A 24,125-nucleotide genomic window follows, 5' to 3' on the forward strand; every position below is an offset into this window, starting at 1 on the left:
ACTCACCACTAAACTGGGTTAAATGTACACTGCTAAGTTTTCTGTACATAAATATAATTTTAAAAATATATTCCACAAATTTATTATGCTTTTAATGAGCCAATTCCTGTGTTAAAGTGAATTAAGATAGTCATTAATATCTGGAATCAAGTTTGGTGGGAGAAACAGACAACTGATGGTTATCTTCCAGGGATTAGAGTTGTGATAAATGGAGAAGACTTTACAATAACATCTCCTCATTGGTGTAAGATATGATTTCCCCAAGGAAGTAAAACTGACCCTGAGAGCTAAGGAATAAATTAAAGCAGTGGGGAAGGTAAGTGCACAGGACATCTCAGGTGGAGATGAGCTTTGTACACAGCCCTATGACAAGAAAGGAAAAGGCAGATTTAAGTAACTACAAGTCCATCAGTGTAGGCTGCAATAGACTAGAAAGATGAGCCCAGAAAAGAAGTCAGATTCTTCAAGACTGTGCTGGCTGCAGGAAAGTATCCCAATAATGACCTAGGAGTAATACAAACCCATACAAATGTTTCAAGTATGAAACACATGACAAGGTCTATCTTTAATATTGAAACAAAATTAAAGTAACTGTGTGGAAAGTCACTTAGGCAAAGTGAACTTAGGACTAGTCAGGTTTTTTGTGGTGCACAGGGGATATGGCAATCATGTGGATCAGTCAAATCAGATGTAACCTGTGCTATCAGAGATAAAGATTGAGGCTAACCTCCAGGAATACAGCAGAGCAGAATGAGGAAGAGTGCTACCACCTAGACCAGGAATATTTAAGAGAAATTAATGTTCGGAAGAATAAGCTCACATTCACATTATGTGTAGTGCTCAGTGGCACACATACAAGACACCAACATGAGAAATGTTGTATGTAAACAAGACAGCCACAGCATGAGAAAATAAATAAAAATGAGAAGACAGTGCTGAAGAAGGGCAGCATCTAGAAGCCCAAGAAGAGATGAAAAGGTAGAGCAGGGAGCGGAGGGCACAGGATACAACCACATGACTGGAAAAGAAGACCAGAGCAGGAGAGAAGCCAGGGAAGAGGTGTGACTGTCAAAGCCCATAGGAAAACTTGATGGAGACTCAGGTTAGCCACGGGAAATAAGTAATTCTGTTTCCAGTTTCATAGGGCTCTTTAGCAGGTAACTTTCCAAGGAAAATTTGTTCTTAGCATTTGAAACAGTACATCACTTTTAAAACTGAAAACAGAGGCTGGAGAGATGGCTCAGTGGTTAAGAGCACTGACTGCTCTTCAGAAGGTCCTGAATTCAATTCCCAGTAACCACATGGTGGCTCACAACAATCTGTAATGAGATTTGATGCCCTCTTCTGGTGTGTCTGAAGACAGCTACAGTGTACTTATGTATAATACTTTTGTATAACAGCATTGGGCCTGAGCGAGCAGTGCCAACAGAAAGGAGCAGAGGCTCTAAAAAAATCAATTCCCAACTACCACATGAAGGCTCACAACCATCTGTATAGCTACAGTGTATTCACATACATTAAATAAGTAAATAAATAAATAGATAGATAAAATAAAAATAAAACTGAAAACATTTTTGTATGATATATTCTGATTATCATTTCCCTCCTTCAACTTCTCTAAGATCTTCTCCACCTCCCTCAAATCCATAATTAAAGTCTATTTAAGCTTTAAAAAGTAAAATTAGAAGGAAAAAATAGCAATTCTAAAACATGTTACTTACCTTTTCTACAAATACTATGCTTAGCAAAAATTAATAAGCAAGATTTGGTATGTGACTTGGTAGGAAAGAGGATTACTATTCATAACTCCCTTATAGACTGTTTTACATACACATTTCTCCTGTATAGTAAAGATAAAGGCACACAAGGCAGCCAATCTTCAAAACTCCTTATATATTTTACTCTATCTGCTCTGAAACTACACATACTATTAAAAAAAGCATGTAATAACAGCTACAAAAGACACTTGGAAGAGGAGAGAGAGATTCAGGCAAAGGGTTCTTAGTGAGAAACAAGAGAAAGGCAATCACAACTGGAAAGCAGGCTATTGAGGTCATGGCTCCAGAGGCACACTTGAAGTATCCTGAATATACATTAACAATGCTTGTGATAACACAATAATGATCCCATGCATCCACAAGAAGAATGCAGTTAGAGCCACAGTACTAAGGTGCTTTGTTAAACAAAAAAGGCAAGATCAAAAAAACATTGGTCTTTATTGTTGTAGACAAAATGGTTCTGTTCTAACAAGAGTTGAAAAGGAACCTTTACATCACATATTTTCAAACTACATTGCTTCAATTAAACATATATCATATATTTTCAAAAATTAGAAAATCCTTGGTTTTGCTTAAAACTTAACTGCGTACCTTGACCTTGCCATACTTTAGAGGGTATAACTAATGTCTTGTCACAAGCTGCAGAAGGCTGGATCCACCGCCAAACGAGAAAGTCTGCACCGCCTACTCTTCGAGTCTCCGTACGCACTCTAGATTCATTAGCAGCAAGGAAGTCAACAGCTCTATCCCAGACTTTCTTCATCTTTTTCCTATCACACAAACCAAACAACAAATTTCATCTTGGCTTCTCATCTTATTGGAAAGTTAGTAACTGAAGTAATGGTCACTGTCAGCAGCTGCTCTTCACTGCAGATGAAGGTGTGCAACTAGATTTAGGAACCATCCCTTGCCAAATATGTAACTATGGATTTTTTTTTTCATTTTCAAAAGTCAGATTTTAGCATTCATTTAGAAAGCTTCAGTAATAGCGACCGGCCTCAGTACTTAATATTACTACAATAGTAATTAGCCTCTTCTGTTTCAGTACAATTCTCATTGTCCTGAGGGATAAAGAAGGCTGACAAGCAAGAATAAAAACATGCAGGAACAAGAATGAGCTATAAACTAGCTGGCTTACTATATATACACTGAGATCAGGAGGAGACTAGAACTACCACTGAGAGGAGAGCATGAAGTACTTTAAAAATTCTATCCAGTCAAGTAGGTCTAGTTGAGAGGAGTCACAATTTTTAATAAAATCCAAGTCTCCCACAGATATCTGACATTCTGAAGTACATTCTGACTTCAATTCATGTTGATTTACACACCTGTCATGTGGCTGTATTAAGGAATCTCGAACATGTGGAATAGGCATGTAAGGCTGTAAATCTTTAGTTTCCTGGCAAGCTTCATTATGACTTCGTAAAACATCTGAAAATAAATCAACAACAACTTTACAAGTAAATCAACTGCTAACAACTATGTTGCAGCTTTATCATATAGTGACTGTTATACAAACAGTTTAGGACTTTATAAATTCCATACCTATAATCTTTACTACCATATCATACATCTGCCTTGTTTCCTCTTCCTCCTTAGTCCAGCGGTATTTCATGTAACGGAGAACAACACAGACCATCACCACACCTGCAACATTCAGGGTTCGAGTTAAGACTGTGCTCAGTAATAGTCAGCAACATGATAGCTACTAACAGTGACCCTCTCCCCCAGCCTCAGAGAATAATGGAGATTTGATTTTAACAGCATAATAAAGCTATACTTAGAAAAACTTATTAAGTATTTTCCCAAACTGTCATCCCTCTTTAAAACAAGTCTTCCATTATAATTGAGTATTTAAATCCTTATTATTAAAAATAAAAAGTAACTGTTTCAGACTTTTCTCCATTCAGTACTAAACTACTCAAAAAGTGAGTTTTATTAAATATACTAAATATTAAATAAATTGAATTATGTTTAGAGCGCTAACAAAAGAAAACAGAAAAGAATAATTTCATAAAAATGTCCAAGAACCTAAGTTTAAAAAATTATTTCGCATGGATAACATTTTAAACCAAAAATTTAAGGGCTTATTTTATTTAAAAATAAGCTCAAACTTAGCCAGATATGATGGTACATCACTTTAATCCCAGCACTCAGGAGGCACAGTGACTAAGTTCAGGCCAGACTAGTCTACAAAGTGAATTCCAGGACAGCCAAGGCTACACAATGAAACCCTGTCTCAAAAAAAAAAAAAAAAAAAAAAAAAAAAAAAAAAAAAAAAAAAAAAAAAAAAAAATCAATAAAGAGGGGTATTGGGAGGACGAAAGCTCAAGTTCAGTATTTTCCACTCTGCTTTCTTACAAGGAGGTTTCTACACACATCCTACTATACGCGTTCCTTCTATGACATTCTCATGACAAACTTTTCTCTTTCTTCTTAGGCTATCATTTTTCTAAGTCCTTGGGTCCACAATAGCCATAAATACCCCCAACTTTGCTGTTATTGTTTAAGCATGAAGATGTGTCCTCATACAGCCTGGGTCCACAGTGAGACCTAGCTGGAGGAAACAAGTCACTGGTGCAGGACTTTAGGGACACTTGCCTCTGGCCACTCTCTCCTCTCTGCTTCCAGGCCATCATGCTATCTGCTCTACCAACCCTCCTCTCATGATGGACTAGCAACTCTCAGCTGTGAGCTAAAATACACCTTTCTTGCTGACAGTTATCTCTGTCAGGTATCTGGTCACAGTCACACAAAAGTAAACTAAAAACTTAGTAACAACTCCCAGAAGATGTCATTTCCAACACTGTCAACAAAAGTAGGGAGTAAGCTCTCGGCTCTGGCATTCCGTGAAAGCAGTGAACTTCTTTCTTACCTAAACATAACAACAATAGCCTATGGGTCACAGTAATGAAAGCACGCCGGAAACGGCACCAGAATGACATCTGGGGTCTGGTGGACTGTAAAAACTGCACATCAGTTACATTTGCCAGGTCTTCCTCTGGCCCATAACCAACACACCTATTTAAAAACAATTAAGGTAGAGATTAAAATTTAAAAAATGACTTCTTACAATATGAAATCATCAAAGTGTAAATCAAATCCTGTACCTTATTCCAACATCTTTCCCATTTTTAAAAATCCACAGCAATGAAGTATTAAATACATCTTCATACTCAGGACCTAAATTCTAACAAGAAAAATAGAGAACCATTCTCAATAGTCCTATGTAAACTGTCACATAAATAACATGTGTTGTTTTTATTTTAACCACATAAACAAAGTAATAAAAACATATAACTCAGTACTAAAGAAGAAACAAAGGAAAGCCACCACCTTCTCAAGATTCCAATATAACCACTATTAATACTCTGCTATGCTCTCTGGTCTTATAGTTACAGATTTTAGTTATTTGTTAAGTTTATTTTCAAATATCATTGTGATAATAAATTAATTTTACCCTTTATAAATGGAACAGTATTTTCAAATAAGCAAATGGCAAATTACTGAGACTTGATTAAAATGTTCAACAAGTGAAACCATTAAGCCCATAAGCTCAAAAATGTTGACCATAACTAAATATAAATTCAAGCTTTCAAGTGAAAAAGTATATATTAGAAAAACTCACACTTGTCACTTATGACTATAAGTTCACACAGTACTTAAAGACTTTTCATATATTGATATGACATTAACCTCTTTGGTTACAGTGACTTTGATACAGTGTAACAGAAAGATGTTAGCAACTCAGTACACTAGTATTTTTCAACCTATTTTTTGCAGACATTAATCACACACAGGTAAAAGACCCATTCAGTCCAAGACAGACCCAAGAACTTTAGGAAACAGAATACAAAACTTCACTGACAGTGTCAACTACTGCTTTTTAACCTTACCACTTGGGCTAGGGTGGTGGTTCAGAGGGCAGGGGAGCCTGAGATAGGGATGAGGAGCAGAGTTCAGATACTCAGCATCCATACAAAGGCTAGGAATACTAACATACACAGGTAACCCCAACACCTAGGAGTCTAGGGGGAGTAGGGATGGAGGCAAATGTTGGGGCACCAAGACCAGCCAATTTAGTCAGAACACCAAACCCCATCTTCAGTGAGAGACATGGTCTCCAAATAGAAATTGGAAAGGGAGGAAGATATTCAACATCCACACAATTGACACACACACCACACACTACTACTACTACTGCTGCTGCTGCTGCTGCTGCTGCTGCTTATCAGCAACTATCTGAAAACCTTCTTTAAATATCTTGCAGAACTATATATTTATATATATTCATGTGAGACTGTATTTTCTTTTCTTTCTTTTTTTTTTTTCTTTTTGGTTTTTCAAGACAGGGTTTCTCTGTGTAGCCCTGGCTGTCCTGGAACTCACTCTGTAGACCAGGCTGGCCTCGAACTCAAAAATCCACCTGCCTCTGCCTCCCAGGTGCTGGGATTAAAGGCGTGCGTCACCACTGCCTGGCAGAGGCTGTATTTTCTTGACATGCTTCAAGTATAACACCATTATACTACACTGAACACAAAAAAGAATCTGGTTTCCTCTTAATAAGTCAGACACTAAAAGCTTTAGTTGAACAACCTGACAACTGGAGTTTGGTCTTCAGAGGCTATATAAAAAGCTAGATGTAGTGGGTACATTTATGATGGAAACACTACTGTAATATAAGGCAGAGACAGCAGACCTACAGGAAGGAAGTGGGCCAGCTAGGCTGCAGTATGCAGGGCAGGCAGCAGAGACCAGGTGAACAGCACTCCAAGTCACCTTCTTACCTCCACTCCTGTGCCTGCCCTGGCACTTAAGTATACACGCACGCACACACACACAGGCACTTCAGTTTATAAGTATTTTTGCCATATAGAAAGTTCATTATTAATATTAAAATCATGTTCTACAAACATCAAAAAATCAAGTATAATTAAAAGAAATAAATTATATTTTAAAAAAGAAAGCTCATTATTTCAAGTGACCAGTTTTAAGTGTTTTCAGTTTTAATTAGTGTACACTAACACATTTACCACATCAGCCAGCCAGTCACACCCACACAGCAAGACCTTGCCTGAAAAAAGAAAATATCCCAAGAATATAAATTTACATATAAACATACAAATATATATGCACTTTTTTTCACAAATAAAAGCAATTTAAGGTCCTAAAAATTATAGAAAATCCAAAAGCTTAATAATTGGTAGGGATGGGCAGGGTATGTTTGTTTTTAATTGTATGTGTTGTGTGCATATGTATACGGGGGGGATATGTGGGTGCATATATGGGTATGTGCCTGTGCATGTAAAAACCAAAGGTTGACACTAGTGTTCCTCAATGGCTTTCCTCCCTTTATTTTCTGAGACAGGGTTTCTCAGTAAACCTGACATTCACTGACTATTAGACGGAATAAGCAATGAACTTCCCCGTGCCATTGTTTTTACTTGGCCCTCTTCCCTACCGCAAAGCACTGGGATCCCAGGCAGGAGCCACTGTGCCCTGTTTTGAATGTGGATCTGGTCCCCATGCTTGTATAGCAGGTACTTTTCCTCCTGAGCCATCCCGTGGCCTGAGTGCACACTTAAACCAGAATAACCAAAGTCACAATGCATGACACTGCATCGTATATACTATTTAATATAATTACATTTATCATGGAAAAAGTGTCTCAATACATACAGGAAAACTCCTTTTTTTAGGCAATCTGTATCCACTGTATGTGTATTTTGTACTTTAATCAACTCTATTAATCAATATATAGAGAATATCCAAACATTGTTATTTACTTTTCTTCCTCTGGTACTAGGGATCAAAAAGTGGGGCCTTCTACATGTTGGGCAAGCCAATCTATCACTGTTCACTCAAACCCTATTCAATTTCTTAAACATATTTTACCTTTTTTAAAAAATCTGTTTATCTTAATACAATATATATTCAACCATGATCCACAACACACCAGCTATTTTGCTAGGAACTACAAGCACATCACTAAACCAAGCAGCCAAGGTTTCCTACGCTAGCAAAGCCCTTTAGAAAGTATCACTTTACGCACTTTCTATAGTGCAAAGCCTGTGTTTTAAGTCTTAGAAATCTCTTTTAAAATAATTTTAGAAATGTCCACCAAATTATTATACCAACAGATTCTTCAATGACACTGGAAATTCTCTTCAGTGGGTCATACTTATACTTCCTAACTTGCTGGCGAATTTGCTTTAATGTGTCCAATCTGCAAACACACCAAGTTTACAAAGTACAGCTAACCCTGCTAAAGGATCACACATGACTGACACGAGACTTCACACATCACTGACACAAGACTTCATACACAACTGACACAAGACTTCATTCACAACTGACCCAAAACTTCATACATGACTGATACAAGACTTCATACATGACTGACACAAGACTTCATACATGACTGACACAAGACTTTTGCTGGGCTTTTTACTATAATAAAGGTAGCTTACAGGCCATCTGCTTGAATTTGCTTTATAGAACATAACCTTCACCCTCCTTACAAACATCTGGCTGTGTTGTGGAAGAAGTCAGGTCTTTTAACAAAACAGTATTATCTACTTTTGAGATGGTCTAGCTATGCAGTCCTGGCTAGCCGGTCTCACAACTGAACCAAACTACAATTGCTTTTGTATTCTGGAACATAACTTACATTTGAAGCATCTAACAACAGTTTTAAAACATACATTTTCAGAGCTATCTTAAAAACCCAAGTGCACCTGGAAACGGTAGCGTGTGTAAATGCACATGAATACATACAGTATATTAAAAAAATACAACCAAGACTTAGAAATCTGATGGGACAGTTCAGGCTAAGAATGCTGCAAGGTAGAGACAGCTCTATGCCCCTTCACCTAGAGACTAGTTTACTTTTGAGATGCCATATGCTTTATACCAAGAAACAATACTGTGCCAAGCATGATGATAGATCTCTCTAACCCCAGCACTCAGGAGGCAGAGACAGGCAGATCTCTGTAAACTGGAGACCAGCCTGGTCTACAGAGTGAGTTCCAGGACAGCCAGGGCTACACAGTGAGACTCTGCCTTAAAAAAAGAAATAGGAGTAAAGCCACATTTACCCATTGATTCAACGGGAACTTAATTTTTGTACCCAGCAGGTTTGGGACTAGATCTCCGTTCCATTACAAACTATATATGCATATACTTAGTGAGGTGTGCGTTATCTATGACATGTAGCCATTGTAACTGCCACTTCAGGGAGTTCACAACTTTAAAATGTCAATGCCATGTAAACCAGTTACTAAACCTCTAAGCTTTAATTTGCTCAAAGTAGGTTTCCTGTCCTCTACCTTGTTAGAGGAAGGTGAACTTGAGAGCAGCACATGGCATAAAGTGCATACTTGAAGATGGTTAAACATGTAACAATGGAGCAGACATCATATTTCCAGAAGCATTAGTCACCAGAAAGATAATTTTCTGTTCAAAGTAATCTGTCCCATCACAGGCCTCTTGAGAATACATAATCTTCCACATAAAACTTGATCACAGTGTTCAAGGCACGAGGCTAAACTATAAACTCTTATCTGAGCAGCACTTGCCACATTTGCAGAGATCTACTTTCCTATTATGTTCTTCACAAATCTTAAATATTGTGTACTGTGTCAAAAGTTAATCAGGTTTTGAAAGCAACTCTGAAACTGAGGCAGCACTCAACACACAGCCCACAGGGATGTCATAAAGTGTTCCAAACACAAAGCATGTGCTTCCTAAGTGCTCCACCAGAGGGATCTGTTTCTTAACTTTCTAAATAGTAAGCTGGCTATGAAAGCTCAATAAAAGCACTCAGCAAGACAGAAATATATTCATATAAATAAGCTGATTTAAACTCCTTTTGAATGAGAAAGAATAAGGAAAATGATAATAAAATGTAATGAGTCAAAGTCAACAAAACAGAAGCACAGTATTGGGACTTATTTACCATGCACTAGGAGCCAGGGAAGCTGGTGAGCATCTATCTGTGAGAGTGGTGGGAGGGGCTGCTTAATTTGCTACCATATCCAAAAGTGTTCACTTTTTGCCAGGCAGTGGTGGCACAGGCCTTTAATCCCAGCACTTGAGAGACTGAGGCAGACGGATTTCTGAGTGAGTGACTTCCAGGACAGCCAGGGCTATACAGAGAAACCCTGTCTTGAAAAACCAAAAAAAAAAAAAAGTGTTCACTTTTTGCAGATGAAATCATAATAAAAATACATAGAAATGAAATGTGCAAGATTTCTCCATAAGCAGAAAGTTTGCTGTATATACCTTCAATCACTGTTTGATACCAAGTGGGGGTTTCCTGGTTTTTGTTTTTGTTTTGTTGAGACAGGGTTTCTCTGTGTAGCCCTGGCTATCCTGGAACTCACTCTGTAGACCAGGCTGGCCTCGAACTCAGAAATTCGCCTGCTTCTGCCTCCCAAGTTCTGGGATTAAAGGTGTGCGCCACCACTGCCCAGCCGAGGGTTTCTTTCTTATACTGCTGCATAGATAAAATAAAAAGCCAACTGGGGCTAGGCTAGGCTCAGACTGTCACTCTAGATTAGGAAGTGATATGGACATTATCAAAAGCATTTTATAAATGCTCATGCTCTTTGAAAAGTCATTTCCTTTTCAGGATTATTTCCTAAGGAAATGACTAGAAAAAAAGAAGTCAATGCACTTTAGTTACATAATAGCAAAAAAGTCTCTCCCATCAATAATAGACTTCAAATAAAAATGGAAGCAACATAATAAATACAGTGGATAGATGGACGAATAAAAAATCCATCCAACTACCTTCAGTGTAAAAAAAAACCACTTTAGCTTTAAGGGCATGCACATAGGCTGTAAAGGATAGATGAGAGAGGTAGTCCACTCGAATAGCTAACTACTTAAGGATGCCACATTGACAAGGCAGTTCAATTCACTCGGAAGATATAGCAGTTATATTGGCATATACACATTAGAGAACCCATATAATGAGAGTAATTAAGGACAGAACAGAAGGGAGACCATACTTGTTGATAGCTGATTGCTATACTCAAGCAACTTTCAAAAACGAATAGAACACACAGATAAGGATCAATAAGGAAAACTTAATGACTTAAATACTACAAACCAAACAGAACTAAAAGACAAACATTTCATCCAAAAAAAAAAAAATACATTTTTCCTTTTTTGGGAATTTCAGAAATGAGCACAATGTATTTTCACTATACTTACCCTTCCCTCCTTCTCTAAGTTGTCCCCTGTCCCTTCACATGCCTCCCTCTAAAACACATGCCCTCTGCTTCTACAAACTGTCTGTGTACAAGTCAAACACAATTAGTGTTGCTTGGGGTTAGAACTAACCACCTGAACATGGCAACCTATGGTGGCTTCCTGGAAAAAAAAAATTCTCCTTCCCTCTGACTAAAGCTACTCAAATAGGGGTGAGGGTTTATGTGCCCTTCATTCGTGCTGGAACACCGACTGGTGTGGCCCTGGGCAGGCATAAAAGAATAATTCAGTTCTAACTTTATTACTTACTTCATTAGAAAAAAATTACTACTCAAATTCTTCAAAAAAACAAAAAAGAACTTTTCCAAACTTACTTAACTTAAAATTTTTACATTTATTTACTCTGTGTGTGTGTGTGCGCGCGTGTGCGTGCATGCACACATGCACACATATCTGTATGGATTGATACATGGCCATGTGCATCCAATGCCTCACATGTGGCAATAAGAGGGCTCCTTCCACCACGTGAGTCTCAGGGACTGAACCCAGGCCATCAAGCTCGGCAGCAAGTGCCTTTATCCACCCAATCATCTTGCTAGCCCTCAAACTGACTTTTATATGTTGGTTTTTGTTATCAATCTTAGATAGATGGGACACAAAATTTCAGGCTAACATTGATGAACAGAGACACAAATATCCTCAATAAAATACCACAAAAGGGACTTCAACAGCACATTAAAAGTATTACACAGCAGGGTCCTATGATACATAGACATTTCAACACACACACACACACACACACACAAAATCAATGCAATCTTTTCTTAATCTGTTAAACCTGCTGTTTTGTTCTGTTAAACAACTCAAAAAACCCTACAATATTATTTGGGTCCTTAATCAAATGATTATTTCAATAACTACAGAAAAAGCACGAGAAAACTTAACAAACCTTCAACTATGTTTTAAAAAAAAATGCCCAGGAGTAAAAGGAAAGGATGACAGTGTAATAGGGGCCATACCCCAAAAAGGCTCACACATGAACAGTCAGACTTAACTCAAAACTGTCCCACTCTAAAACCAGAAGAAGGCAAGCGGTCCCACTCACCGCTTCTATTCAATACAGCATTATAAGGTCTAATGGAGTAACTTATGCAAGAAATTTTAAAATCCAAAACAGTAAGAATTAAATTTATCCCTTTTCACAAATGATATAATTATCTACATAAAAAACAAAACAAAACAAAACAAACAAGCCTCTAAAGATTCTATATCAAAAAAAAAATGTCCCCTTAGAGTAAATGAATTCATCAAACTTGCAGGGCACAAAAATCAATGTGGAAAAGTCAATTGTTTCCTATATATAGTAACAGCAAAGAGTCTCAACAGGAAATGAAAAAAAAATTTAGTCTATGATAGCCTCAAAAAAGGAAATACTTAAGAATAAACTTAAAGGAGATGAAAAAAAAATACATATACCAAAGCCCATAAAACTTTGCTGAAAGAAATTAAGATACAGATAGTCATCTAATAAACTATGACTATAAAAGACCTAACTTTAATGCTTATCTTACAATTTCTAGAGATTCTGTTTTCTTTTTTAAGTATTTCATTTATTTACACTCCAAATTTGCCTCCCACACACACACCCAGAGCTCTTTACCTCATCCTCACTCCCTTTCACCTCTGAGAGGGTGCTCCCCTAAGGCTTAGTGAATAAAAACAATCTTAAGGGGCTGGAGAGATGGCTCAGTGGTCAAGAGCATTTGCTGCTCTTCCAAAAGGCCCAAAATCAGTTCCCAGCACCCGTATCAGGCAGTTCATAACACCTATTTAATTCCTGCTCCAGAGGATATAACACCCTCTTCCACCTCCAGGAACATTTAATACATGGGCACACACACACACACACACACACACACACACACACACACATACTATATTGGGTCTTAGGAAAGATAGCCCAACGGGTAAAGTACAAACACAAAGATTTAAATTCAGATTCCCAGCATTAAAGTAGATTGGATTGATAGAAGGATGGATGGATGGATGGATGGATGGATGGATGGATGGATGGATGGATGGATGGATGGACAGACGGACGGATGCTGGCATGGCCACATACTTCTGATGCCTCATCAGCCCTAGAGGTGAGTGCAGAGTTGGAAGCAGTGAAGGCCTGTAGTCCTTCAAGTTTTCTGACCAGCCAGTCTATCTAGTCGACATGTGAGCTCCAGGTTCAGTATAGAGACTCTGTCCCAAAAACTAGGATAAGGATAAGGATAGAGGAGACCTGGTACTAACCTCTGCCCACCCCTCCCCCCATCTCCACCCACACACATAATAAAACATATAAAACCCCAATCAGATTTAAAAAGGTCAAAGCTGAGGCTTTTTTTTAACTTCAAATCTTATGAAAAGGGTGTAATAAAAAGAAAAATACTGTCAAATGCTATCATATGGCCTTGGAAGACATTAAATGAAGTAAGTCAGAGAAGTATTAATGAGCCTAGTTACATATCTAAAAATACTGCAAAACTGATGCAGAAAAGAAAGCAGTGATTGATAAAATTTAAAAGAGAAAAATAGGTGGCTACTGTGCAATGAGCATAAGGTTTCAGTCTTAAAATGAAAATGTCCTAGAGATTATATATGTAAAATAATATGTATACAATTACCACATTGTACTGTATGTACATTTAAAATATTAATAGGAAACAACTTGTTACTTTTGAAAGCCATGATATTTGAAGGGGGTAGGAGAAATGACACTCAATTACATCTGAACTCACAGAGCCATCTAAAAGCTGGCTGGACCAGAATCTCAATTTGCAAGCACTCACATCTTTTTTGTTTTGTTTTGTTTTGTTTTGTTTTCAAGACAGGGTTTCTCTGTATAGCACTGGCTGTCCTAGAACTCACTGTAGACCAGGCTGGCCTTGAACTCAGAAATCTGCTTGCCTCTGCCTCCCGAGTGCTAGGATTAAAGATGTGTGCCACCACTGCCCGGCAAGCATTCACATCTTCATGGGGTTATTTACATGAAACTTTTCAGTATTATTTTTAAATTCCAATTTTCCCTTTTACAATAAGAATGGCATTTTCCATCTTTAACCTAATTTTTTTCCAACTAGTTCCAGGATGACTTTTAACAGCTGAGAGAACCTCCCCTGAAAGTCTTCTTGCATCCTGACATAACTGATTTGAGCAGGTCTGACTAAAAGCAAGCACCTCCCTTGCTTTCCTGCACACTCCCCATCTTAAGTCTATCTCATTCTCCTTGTTAGTAGTGCTGAAATTTGTGTTGAATTTTGTTTTAAGACAAGTGTTACTAACTTGTCCAGGCTATCCTCAAACACTGGGTTCCAAGCAACTGCCCTGCTTCAGCCTACACAGCAGCTTTTGAGGACAGGCGTATAGCACAGTGCCTAGTTATTATCTGTGTTCTTCAAGCCCCTCCCCCGCTTTTAAAAGATTTACACCACAGCTGTCTTCAGACACACCAGAAGAGGGCACTGGATCCCATTACAGGTGGTTGAGAGCCACTATGTGTTTGCTGGGAATTGAACTCAGGATTTCTGGAGGAACAGCCAAGTGCTCTTAACCACTGAGCCGACTCTCCAGCCCATCTTCAAGCCCTTTACATACTTATGTGCATTTTCTTATACATAGTGTTCTAAAACAAAAATCCTAACAATTTCCATTTTCCTTTATTATATCTGCTTACATGACTCTAAATAAGATGTTTTAATTTTATACGCATTATTATTTTAAAGAAATCCTGCATATACATAACAATACACGAAATGTACACAATTCAATGACCTTGCAGTTAGCAGAGGTACTCTGAGGCGAAGCTTTAGTTAGAGCTTCACGTTCATTATACTTCTGTTATCATGTACACGGCATGCACTTATTCACCTCCAAAACAATCCAGGACAGACTAGAAAAACAGCCTTATATCCTTAAGATATAAATACACTTCAACCAGTTTTATATCCATAATCTCAGAAAGAAAAAAAGCCCCATGTATTCTCTCTGAACACAAACTTAGCCAAAAACAAACACGAGTAAGTAAACAAATGTACAAGTGGGTCGAGTAATGTGGGGAGAGAGACAGAGACTAAACACGAGGGAGGAAGGGCCTGGTGCAGGTAACAGACGTGAGTGCTGAAGAACACACAGACTGCCTTACACAGTACACAAAGTAATCCAGCGCTTAATACTTTTGATAGTACTAAGGACATACATGAACTTTAAGAACATGGCTATTAAAATTCTGATTTCACTCCTTACTTTTAAATATGCAGCTGCTTCTTGGACAGAAAGCATCCTTTGACTAGAACTGCCACATTCATGATCTCCTGAAAAGATTAGCATATTAATTTGGAGTAAGTACAATATGAAGCAGGAAAAAAAAATAGAATTTAAAGTATTTTACAAACTATACAATTATATATATAAATATTGAACATTACTTACATTTTCTAGAAACAATTCTAATATCCAATGAAAACAAACAACTACCTTTACATAAATGAACTTTACTCTATATAATAATGTTTTCCTCTTGTATTCTAAACTATAAACCAATGTAGGTAATGTCACTCTGATAGCTTGTTCTTAAAAGGGAACATCCAGAAAATTCTCTTTACTAGCTTACACATAGATTCCTAAAGCTAATAATGCAAAGATTCAAATGAGTCTAAATTTACTACCGCATTGTACCTTACTGTTGCACTAAGCATGTCTACTTTTAGAGCACAATCACACTCATCACTGGCAGGAGTATATAACCCTGAGAAAATTTTGATCAACAGTGAAACTAGGCAGAAATGTCTACCTGTAAAACTAAGATTTAGTTGTTATAAAGGTGTGTGCCTTAAAACTTAAGAGAATTTACTTTCTTTTTTAATATAACTGCAAAGAATTCAAAGCTTTTTTCTAGGCTACATGTGGTTATTACAGATATTTTTCCTCAAATTAAACTTCAATTCTAAGTTTTTGCTGCCTTATTACTTTCAAGTAGTTTAAAAATGCCTGCAACATAAAAATGTAATAACTAAAGTAAAATCCTGCCAGACCTTTCTGTAGTGAAAGTATGTGTTTATTTATTAGTTTACTCATGAAGCCAGGCTGTAATGGGCATAATTAGATAAGGGATATGTATCTACTGGATAAGCAAATCTTCAAGCTTTACAATGTGTCCCAGAAACTCAAATTCCACGGGTCCAGAATAGAAGTCAGCAAAACACAGCCAAGGCCCAAATGTGGTCTACTGTTGGTATTCATAGATATATATAGTCTGGTCAAACTAGTTGATTAATATACTATTTATGGTTACTTTCATGCTATAATAGCAAAATAAAATAGTAATGACAGAGGCAGTCTAGTCCACAAAGCCTAAAATATTAACTATGGGCACTTTATAGGAAAAAAACTTGCCAATACCCACTCTGGGGGAGGAAATCTATATCTTTAAAAGCAACCCTTGTGTGCTGATCTGGTAAACCTAAACCACAGACTATGCTCATAAATGCAATATTAGGACTTCTTAGCTATAAAATACATTCAACTTAACTTCCAGGTACTAGAGTACACCAAATAAATATCACTAGCTGTAGTATATGAATGAAGGCAAATCAATAAGTACAAAGGAAGAACTTAATGATGTACACAGACCTGTACACAGAATCATTAAGATTAAAAATCGAGCAAAACTATGGACTCAAAGATCAAGATAGATCAGACAGAGGAAGTGACCATCAGGACCATAAAGACTTCTGTTTAACCAGGAGTCACACTATATCTGTGTCCTAGACTTCTGCCAAGGACCCCCACTGCACACAGCAGTCTGCTTCTGCAAGCCCTGGAAGGCTCCATTTTTGTTTTCCAAATACCTTACTTATAAGAAGGGCTCCAAAGTCATTTCTTTCAGATTATATGTAAAATGATAATACTTTGCCTATTGAATTGGATAAACACATATGCTATATGTGCTATAAGTTGCAAGTCTCAAGCTTAGTAAGAATCCATTTAATAATTTCACTAAATTAGTCATATTGCCGATGTGTTGATACCTGAGCACTCTAACAGACTTAAGGCCAAAGTATGAAAAGAATCTAACTAAAAATAGAATTCTTTATTTCCTTTAAGTTAAGGAATGACATCTGCATCATCACCGAAAGAAGATCTAGACCTGTGCATCTAATCCAAGATTTTAATTAATCACGCTTATCCAATTCAACTGCCTTCAGAATTTGTTACTATTTACACAATATATATAAATAACATCTAATATATATGGCAAGCAGAAAAATGGCCTTGATTACATCTATATGAATTTTTCTAAAAATCTCTAAAGAAAAATACTGTATAAATAAATATAAGCCTGTACTTAGGCAAGACTACCACTACTTACACAACACATAACTCATACTGGCTAATGTTGGAAATGTTTTGGGAGTCAATGAATGCTAAAATAATACCTGCAATCTGGGCCAATCGATCATGAAGTTTGTACAATGTGCTCATCATAAGATTTTTTTCACTTTCCTAAAATTAAAAAAAAAAATTATGAAATACAATTTTTTAAAAAGTATAGTTTTTAAAAAGGAGGAAATCAAGCTAAGATGGTTAAAGCCACATAATATGAAAGACAAAGCATATGGAAACAGTAGCTACTGTACTCTAAGAACATTAGCATAAATTATCACTGTATTTTACTTCATGAGAACTAAACTGACACTGGGGGGAGGGGGGCTGGAGAGGTGGCTCAGTGTCTGAGAACTGAGAGCTTTTCTCCCAGAGGGCCAGAGTTCAAGCGCTGCATACCCCTGTCAGGCAGCTCAAAATCTTCCCTAAGTCCAGTTTCATAAGATTTGATGCCTCTGGCCTCTGTGGGCACCAGCACGTTTGTACACACACACACACACACACACACACACACACACACACACACACACTCACACACTTATATACATAAATGTTCTCACACACAATATACCTCGTCTAGCTATCAGAGCAGCCCCTCCAATCCCACACTGTATCACGCATACATACTGTGTTCTAACATAGACTGTTCTTGTCTTTCCTCCAGCTACCTTACATTTCATATTTGAGTGATTGTTTAATGTATGTACAGACATGGGGTTGCACACACATGGGTATACTGGTATACCCACTGTAGTCAGAGAACAATTAATAGGAAGGTTTCTCTCCTTCCGCCATGTGTGTTCAAACTCAGGTTGACATGTTTGCTGGCAAGTACTTCTAGCCACTGAGCCATCCTCCAGCTCCCTATGGTTTGTTTTAATCTGACTCCCATCATATAACTAAAGGAATGTGTATTGTTACTTTGACTTACATCCTGTCCTAGATTTTCAAGATGACCCTTGCACATAATAACCATTAAAGTGAAGCATGCAATAAAGTTAAGGAGTAAAGAACTATTTTCTCAGAGCAAAGTGAGACATAACAAACAAGGCATTTCCTATTCTCAAGAGCACCACCACCAAGCACCCACCATGCAGTGTCACACTGTAACTGCCAACCAAGTACAATGCAAACAGAGAGAGAGGTCAGTCAACAAAAGCCCATCTGTGTAACAGCACTAGAGCTGGGCTGTAAAGAAGAGAGACTCGACCATCAGTCCAGCCAGAGAACTGCACAAGCAGAGTCACAGAGGCATGAGAGCACTGGTTAGACTTCTTACAGAAGCAGTAGCAAGCTGAAGGAAAGGTAGCGTAGTACTGGCTGCCACAGAACCCTAGATATGAAGAAAAAGAGTTTGGCTTTATTCTGAAAACTTAAGAGAAAAGTAAGCCAGCCTTGTGCATGTCTGGAATGTTGCTCTGCCCAGAAGACAGAGATGCTCTGGAGTAAACATGGTGTGGTCTATATAAGCTATTAAATAGTCTAAACAATGATATGCACACTTAATTAAGAACAACTGCAACTAAGATAAGCCTTTGTGAGTGATGAGAATGGCTAAGATATTATCACTCTAAGATAAAGACATGGTTGGGAGGGGGGAGTCCTCATGAGCACAGGATTTCTGGATGAATACAGCTCATGGAGCAAGTTCAGGCATGGTTAGAAGGTGTAGACTGTCTAAAGGCATGAAGCTGCATCTACTCTTCTGTCCCCACACTCATGCCCAGGAAACAAGAACAACAAGCTTCCACACTATTAGAAACAAAATTTTGTCAATGCAACTATGATCAGTGACTGAGGACGAAGCCTTCATCAAAGACTCCAAACCCCGCCTCATATCCTCGTTTATTCTCATGATGACAAAGTATTCATCCTTCCAGGTGGCTGCTTGCTTCCAAGCTTTTGCCATATCACCCTTTTATTGACCTCATCCTTAGGTTATTCTGAATCAAGGCAATTCCTATCTTCATACAAAGTTAAAAACCAAAGTGTAAAGCAGAATGGTTTATACCTGTGATCCCAGCACGAGGAGACCGAGACAGGAAAACAGCAAATCTAAAGGCCAGGGTGGACTATTTAACAAGATTATCTCATTCATAAGTAAATAAATAAATAAGGTTCTGTCTCAAAAATAAACAGATAAAAATTTAAACTCCAATAATCAAATAACAAAAAGTAAAAGCTGGGCTGAAGCCCAAGAATCTTAAACTGAATCTGTGACTCCACAAATTACTAAAGAAAATAGTTTTCTGCTTCCAAGGTTCCATGAGTCCACTCTACTAAGTCTCAACTACAATGCTATTGCATTTTTAAGACTCAGTTGTCAAATTCACTGCAAATAAATGTCTTCAGTACAGAATATACTAAAGAGGATTATTCCAAAGTTCCAGTCCTAACAATCCGAAATAATATTCTACAGTCTGACTACACTTTATTAAATGCTCTTAAATAAAACAAATAATTTTGATACAGATCTATATAGTGGTCAGTTCCCACAATGAACAATTAGCAGACAATTATGTACTATAATATTCACTTTAGCTTTAAATATCTAAATCAGCAGTGTTTATTTTATGGCAAGCAAAAAGTATTTTGATGTAAATAAAATTTTGGTTCAAGTTATTATATCATCCTTTGAAAGAGAATCTTTAAAAAGCCTTGTTTTTTTTTCCTTTTAAGCCTTTGCTTTCCTAATCCTTCATTATACCAACAGAATAAAGTTCCAAAAAGAAACAAAATGAAGACAAAACAAAAGCCTGCTAAGGCCTCAGACAACACAAGGCATACTTTTAGGTAGGGCAGTCAGATCCAGGCACGGCAGCTACTCCCATTTGATGGGGCACTTGTCTGTACATAAAAGCAGCAAACATTCTGTTGTCAGGAGCAGCTCTAATATAAAGCAAGGTAGGAATGCCCAGAGTAGACCAAACTAAAAGGGCCTTAAAGTTGCTTTCCTTAGTTTACAGTCATTTTAGTATTTTCATCATTTAAAACACATCATAGATTATAAGCATTATGATCTTTTACTTACTTGTATTTTTCCAAATGTCTCATCAAAGGGGTTTTTTACTATCAAGGAAAAGAAAGAGAAAAGAACTATTAGCATCAATCAGGCCAGCACTTCAACCCTAACAAACCCTGAGGCCAGCGCATGCGGTCCACCAGTGCACACACACAACCAATGTAAACACACCGGAGGTAAAGAGCCAGGAAAGAAGTAAGATCAGCTATGCTAGACACGCTCACTTTAAATTCAGGGTTTTCTCCATCACAACTGAAAGCCAGTGTTATACAAGGAACTGACGATTCAAGTCTCTGCACCAGTGCTTAGTAATACCTCCTTAAACCAATGCTGCCTTGCTCACTCTCTGCTAATTTCCTATGAAGGAGGAATAACAAGTGCCCATACCTTGTCCAGTTACATAAGGACTAAGTGAGACAACCCTATAAAATGCCCCGCACAGCAGCAGCTAACACTCACTATGTTCTCAGTATATACTACCCATTTTATTATTACTAAATACACCACGTTTCTACCTTGACGTGTTGCTTTAAAACTAAACAGTTCTTTTAGCATTCAAACTTCTAGTGTCTACCAAAAAGAAAACAAACAAAACCTGACTCTTTGCTAACATCTAGAAAAATGGCAAGGAAAAAATAAACATCAAAGTAGCTGACAATTAGATTTTAGTATTTGACAACCAAACATTATAAAGGGAATTTACAGTATTTTCCATGTAATCTTTCTCTACCTAAAATCTACCTAAAATGTGATGCCAGGTTATAACTAAATATATAACATGTTTCACAACTACTCAGACCCTTTCCCATATCACCTATTTTATATATACACCTTTTTTTTTTTCAGAGTTCACAGATACTTGAGAACTCTTACTCACTTTATACAGACTGTACACTATCCAACCCTGGCACAAGGAAGTCCAAAGGATCTCACAGAGTAGTCCACACTGACCAGATTTCCTTTCTGAGATGCTTTTCTATTTTTATTTGAGAAAACAGGAAGTTCCATAGGAACCAGGAACTGCCTGATTCTAAGAAAGTTCATGTACAAGACCATTTTGACAAGGTACAATTAAGAAGCAATGGAAAAAAAAGTACATCCTGTTATCAGATTTTTCAAATGGCCATTTAGATAACCTTTCTCATATAACAAAAAAGGTATCAATGCTGGGAAAGAAATAGCCTTGAAAAGTAGAAAACTAGAACCTCTCAAAATAAGAGTAGAAAATTGAGTTAAAAGAATCAAAGCACATGGATTGCAAAGCACTTTTTAATAGCATTTATTTTTAATGTGAAATCTGAACACTCTGAAATAAAGCTATATAGACTCAAGTAAGTGTGTCTATGACAGCAGGATGCCTGTAAATCAGCCTGCAGACTGCTCCACTAGGAGCTGCTCACAACAAACACCAAGAGTCAGGCACATCTGTATGGATGGAGACAAGGTCTAGGAAAGGCTTGCTGCCATCTAAGCCAATGCCACGTGTATGTATGACCTGCTGTGTCGCAGAGGTGATAGTGTTAATTCTACGCAAAGCTGGGCGGTTGTCAGAAGGACTAGGAAGGCACAAGGAGGAACACAGAAAAGGTCATGTTGAAAACTACTGATGTCTTTTATAGCCTAGATTTGTGCTTCAAGACTAAGAAAACTGAGAGCTGACACATCTAAAAAGCCAAGGGAATCATTTTTTCTGCTCTTCGGCTAATTTTTTTCCCCTCAAATGTCAATAAGTGACACATAATAAACTGAATTAAGAATGGTAAGAATAGAATAGAGCCTTATGGTTAAGTTCAAGAAGGCAACTCTATGCAAGCAAAGCAATTCTTAGACAGTAAGTCAGCCTTCACATTTATGAAGATGCATGCTCACACATCTTTCTTTCCTCAAATCACTTTAGTATTTTTAAAACACCATATACTTAATTGAAGCTATCTGGTCTTTATGGAGAAAAAGAAGTATCACATGTTTAAAGACTCACAAATACTCTCATCAATAGTGACCTATCTAACGATTTGGAGAAATGTGGCAACTGTAGAGAAGACCTGTATTTCAAGAGCATCTGACAGCAGAAGCTTATTACTTTCTTAGCTGGTCTTTTCTTTCAGAAGACCCAAGTGAACTACAGTACTCACTCTTACCCTAGGACAGTGACAATGCCAAGCACGCCCAGAGTGCTCCCCTAAAGGCACAGTCAGCTGTGGAGCCCCCTCCACACTGTTGCTATCTTCTACCTATGCTTCTCAATAGCTCACATCAATGTCTTTTCTCAGATTATCCCAGTTCACCGTTTTCTCTTCTATAACTGTAGAACTCTCCAGGTCATTTCAAACTTCAGATACACCAAACTCTTGTGCATATCCTTAACACTTCGATTTATCTTTCCTTTAAACTACATTAATAACTATAAATCAAATTCCTAAAATGTTTAATTTGATCTTCAAAATCTTCCAGTGGTTTCCTAAGTTTTAGCTTATAAATTTAAGAAGATACATTTTTATTTTCCTTCTCCAAACTTCTGTTACTAATTTCAAAAATATTAGTTTTGTCAAAGCATTCAACAAATGTAAACTTTTTCCAGGTTTTTATTTTTTCCCCTGAGACAGGGTTTCTCTGTATAGCCCTGGCTATCCTGGACCTCACTCTGTAGACCAGGCTGGCCTCGAACTCAGAAATCCGCCTGCCTCTGCCTCCCAAGTGCTGGGATCAAAGGCATGCACCACCACCGCCCGGCTAACTTTTTCCAGTTTTTAACCTGAACATTTACCAACCACTATACGTTCCTAAACAGGTATTTTATTATGAACATAATATGAGTTGGGATACTATAGAGTATGTGCTATTCTTAACCAAAGAAACTGATGATCTTCTGAAAGAATTCCACGTGGGTCACAAGTGCCAGTAAAGTAAAGTCCTCTGAGTACTTCATGCTAGGCAATATAAATCCGGGCACTGAATGAACAAATGTATCTGTCCTAGTTTAGTCTCTAGAGCTGTCATAAAAGACTGACCAAAAGCAACTTGGAGAGGGTTCATTTGGCATACATGTTACGGTCCATACTTTAGGAAGCTGGGGCAGGAGTTCAACACGGGAATGTGGAGGCAGGACCTGAAGCAGAAATCATGAAGGAATGTTGCTTACAGGCTTACTCAAGCTGCCTTTCTTATACACAGCCCAGCCCCACGTACCCAGGGCACTGCTCTAGTGGGCAATAAAGAAACTGGCCCAACAGACATGCCCACAGGACAATCTTATGGAGGCAATCTCTTAAAGTCCTTCTCCCTAGGTCTGTCTAGGTTGATGTCACACTGACAGCTGGAGCAACCTATGATCCCTTCCCTACTGGCACTTATGTTCTACAGAGATCCAAAGAAACAATAAACAAGTTAATGTTAAAAGTCCATACATGCTGGGCTGGCGAGATGGCTCAGCGGGTAAGAGCACTGACTGCTCTTCCGAAGGTCCTGAGTTCAGATTCCAGCAACCACATGGTGGCTCACAACCACCCGTAATGAGATTGGATGCCCTCTTCTGGTGCGTCTGAAGACAGCTGCAGCAAATTAAGCCGGAGCAAGCGAGTCTGAGGTCCTAAGTTCAATTCCCAGCAGCCACACACATGATGGCTCATGGCCATCAGTATAGCTACAGTGTACTCATACACATAAAATAAATAAAATAA

At 37.8% G+C, this 24,125-nt stretch overlaps 1 protein-coding gene across 3 annotated transcripts in view; it reads right to left on the reverse strand.

The window, feature by feature from the left end:
- The window catches only part of Lemd3 (LEM domain containing 3), a 98,452-nt gene that overhangs the window by 54,225 nt on the left and 20,102 nt on the right, over positions 1-24,125 (reverse strand). For all 3 annotated transcript variants that reach the window (XM_031349856.1, XM_031349857.1, XM_031349855.1), the window contains exons 2-9: positions 20,458-20,495; positions 17,480-17,546; positions 15,288-15,355; positions 4,889-4,968; positions 4,654-4,799; positions 3,324-3,425; positions 3,107-3,209; positions 2,370-2,548 (exon numbers count right to left, since the gene is read on the reverse strand). In XM_031349856.1, the coding sequence (XP_031205716.1) occupies positions 2,370-2,548; positions 3,107-3,209; positions 3,324-3,425; positions 4,654-4,799; positions 4,889-4,968; positions 15,288-15,355; positions 17,480-17,546; positions 20,458-20,495 (783 nt within the window). The remainder of the gene's footprint in view (positions 1-2,369; positions 2,549-3,106; positions 3,210-3,323; positions 3,426-4,653; positions 4,800-4,888; positions 4,969-15,287; positions 15,356-17,479; positions 17,547-20,457; positions 20,496-24,125) is intronic.

This window comes from Mastomys coucha, unplaced genomic scaffold, assembly GCF_008632895.1.
Source record: "Mastomys coucha isolate ucsf_1 unplaced genomic scaffold, UCSF_Mcou_1 pScaffold4, whole genome shotgun sequence".
Taxonomy (NCBI): domain Eukaryota; kingdom Metazoa; phylum Chordata; class Mammalia; order Rodentia; family Muridae; genus Mastomys; species Mastomys coucha.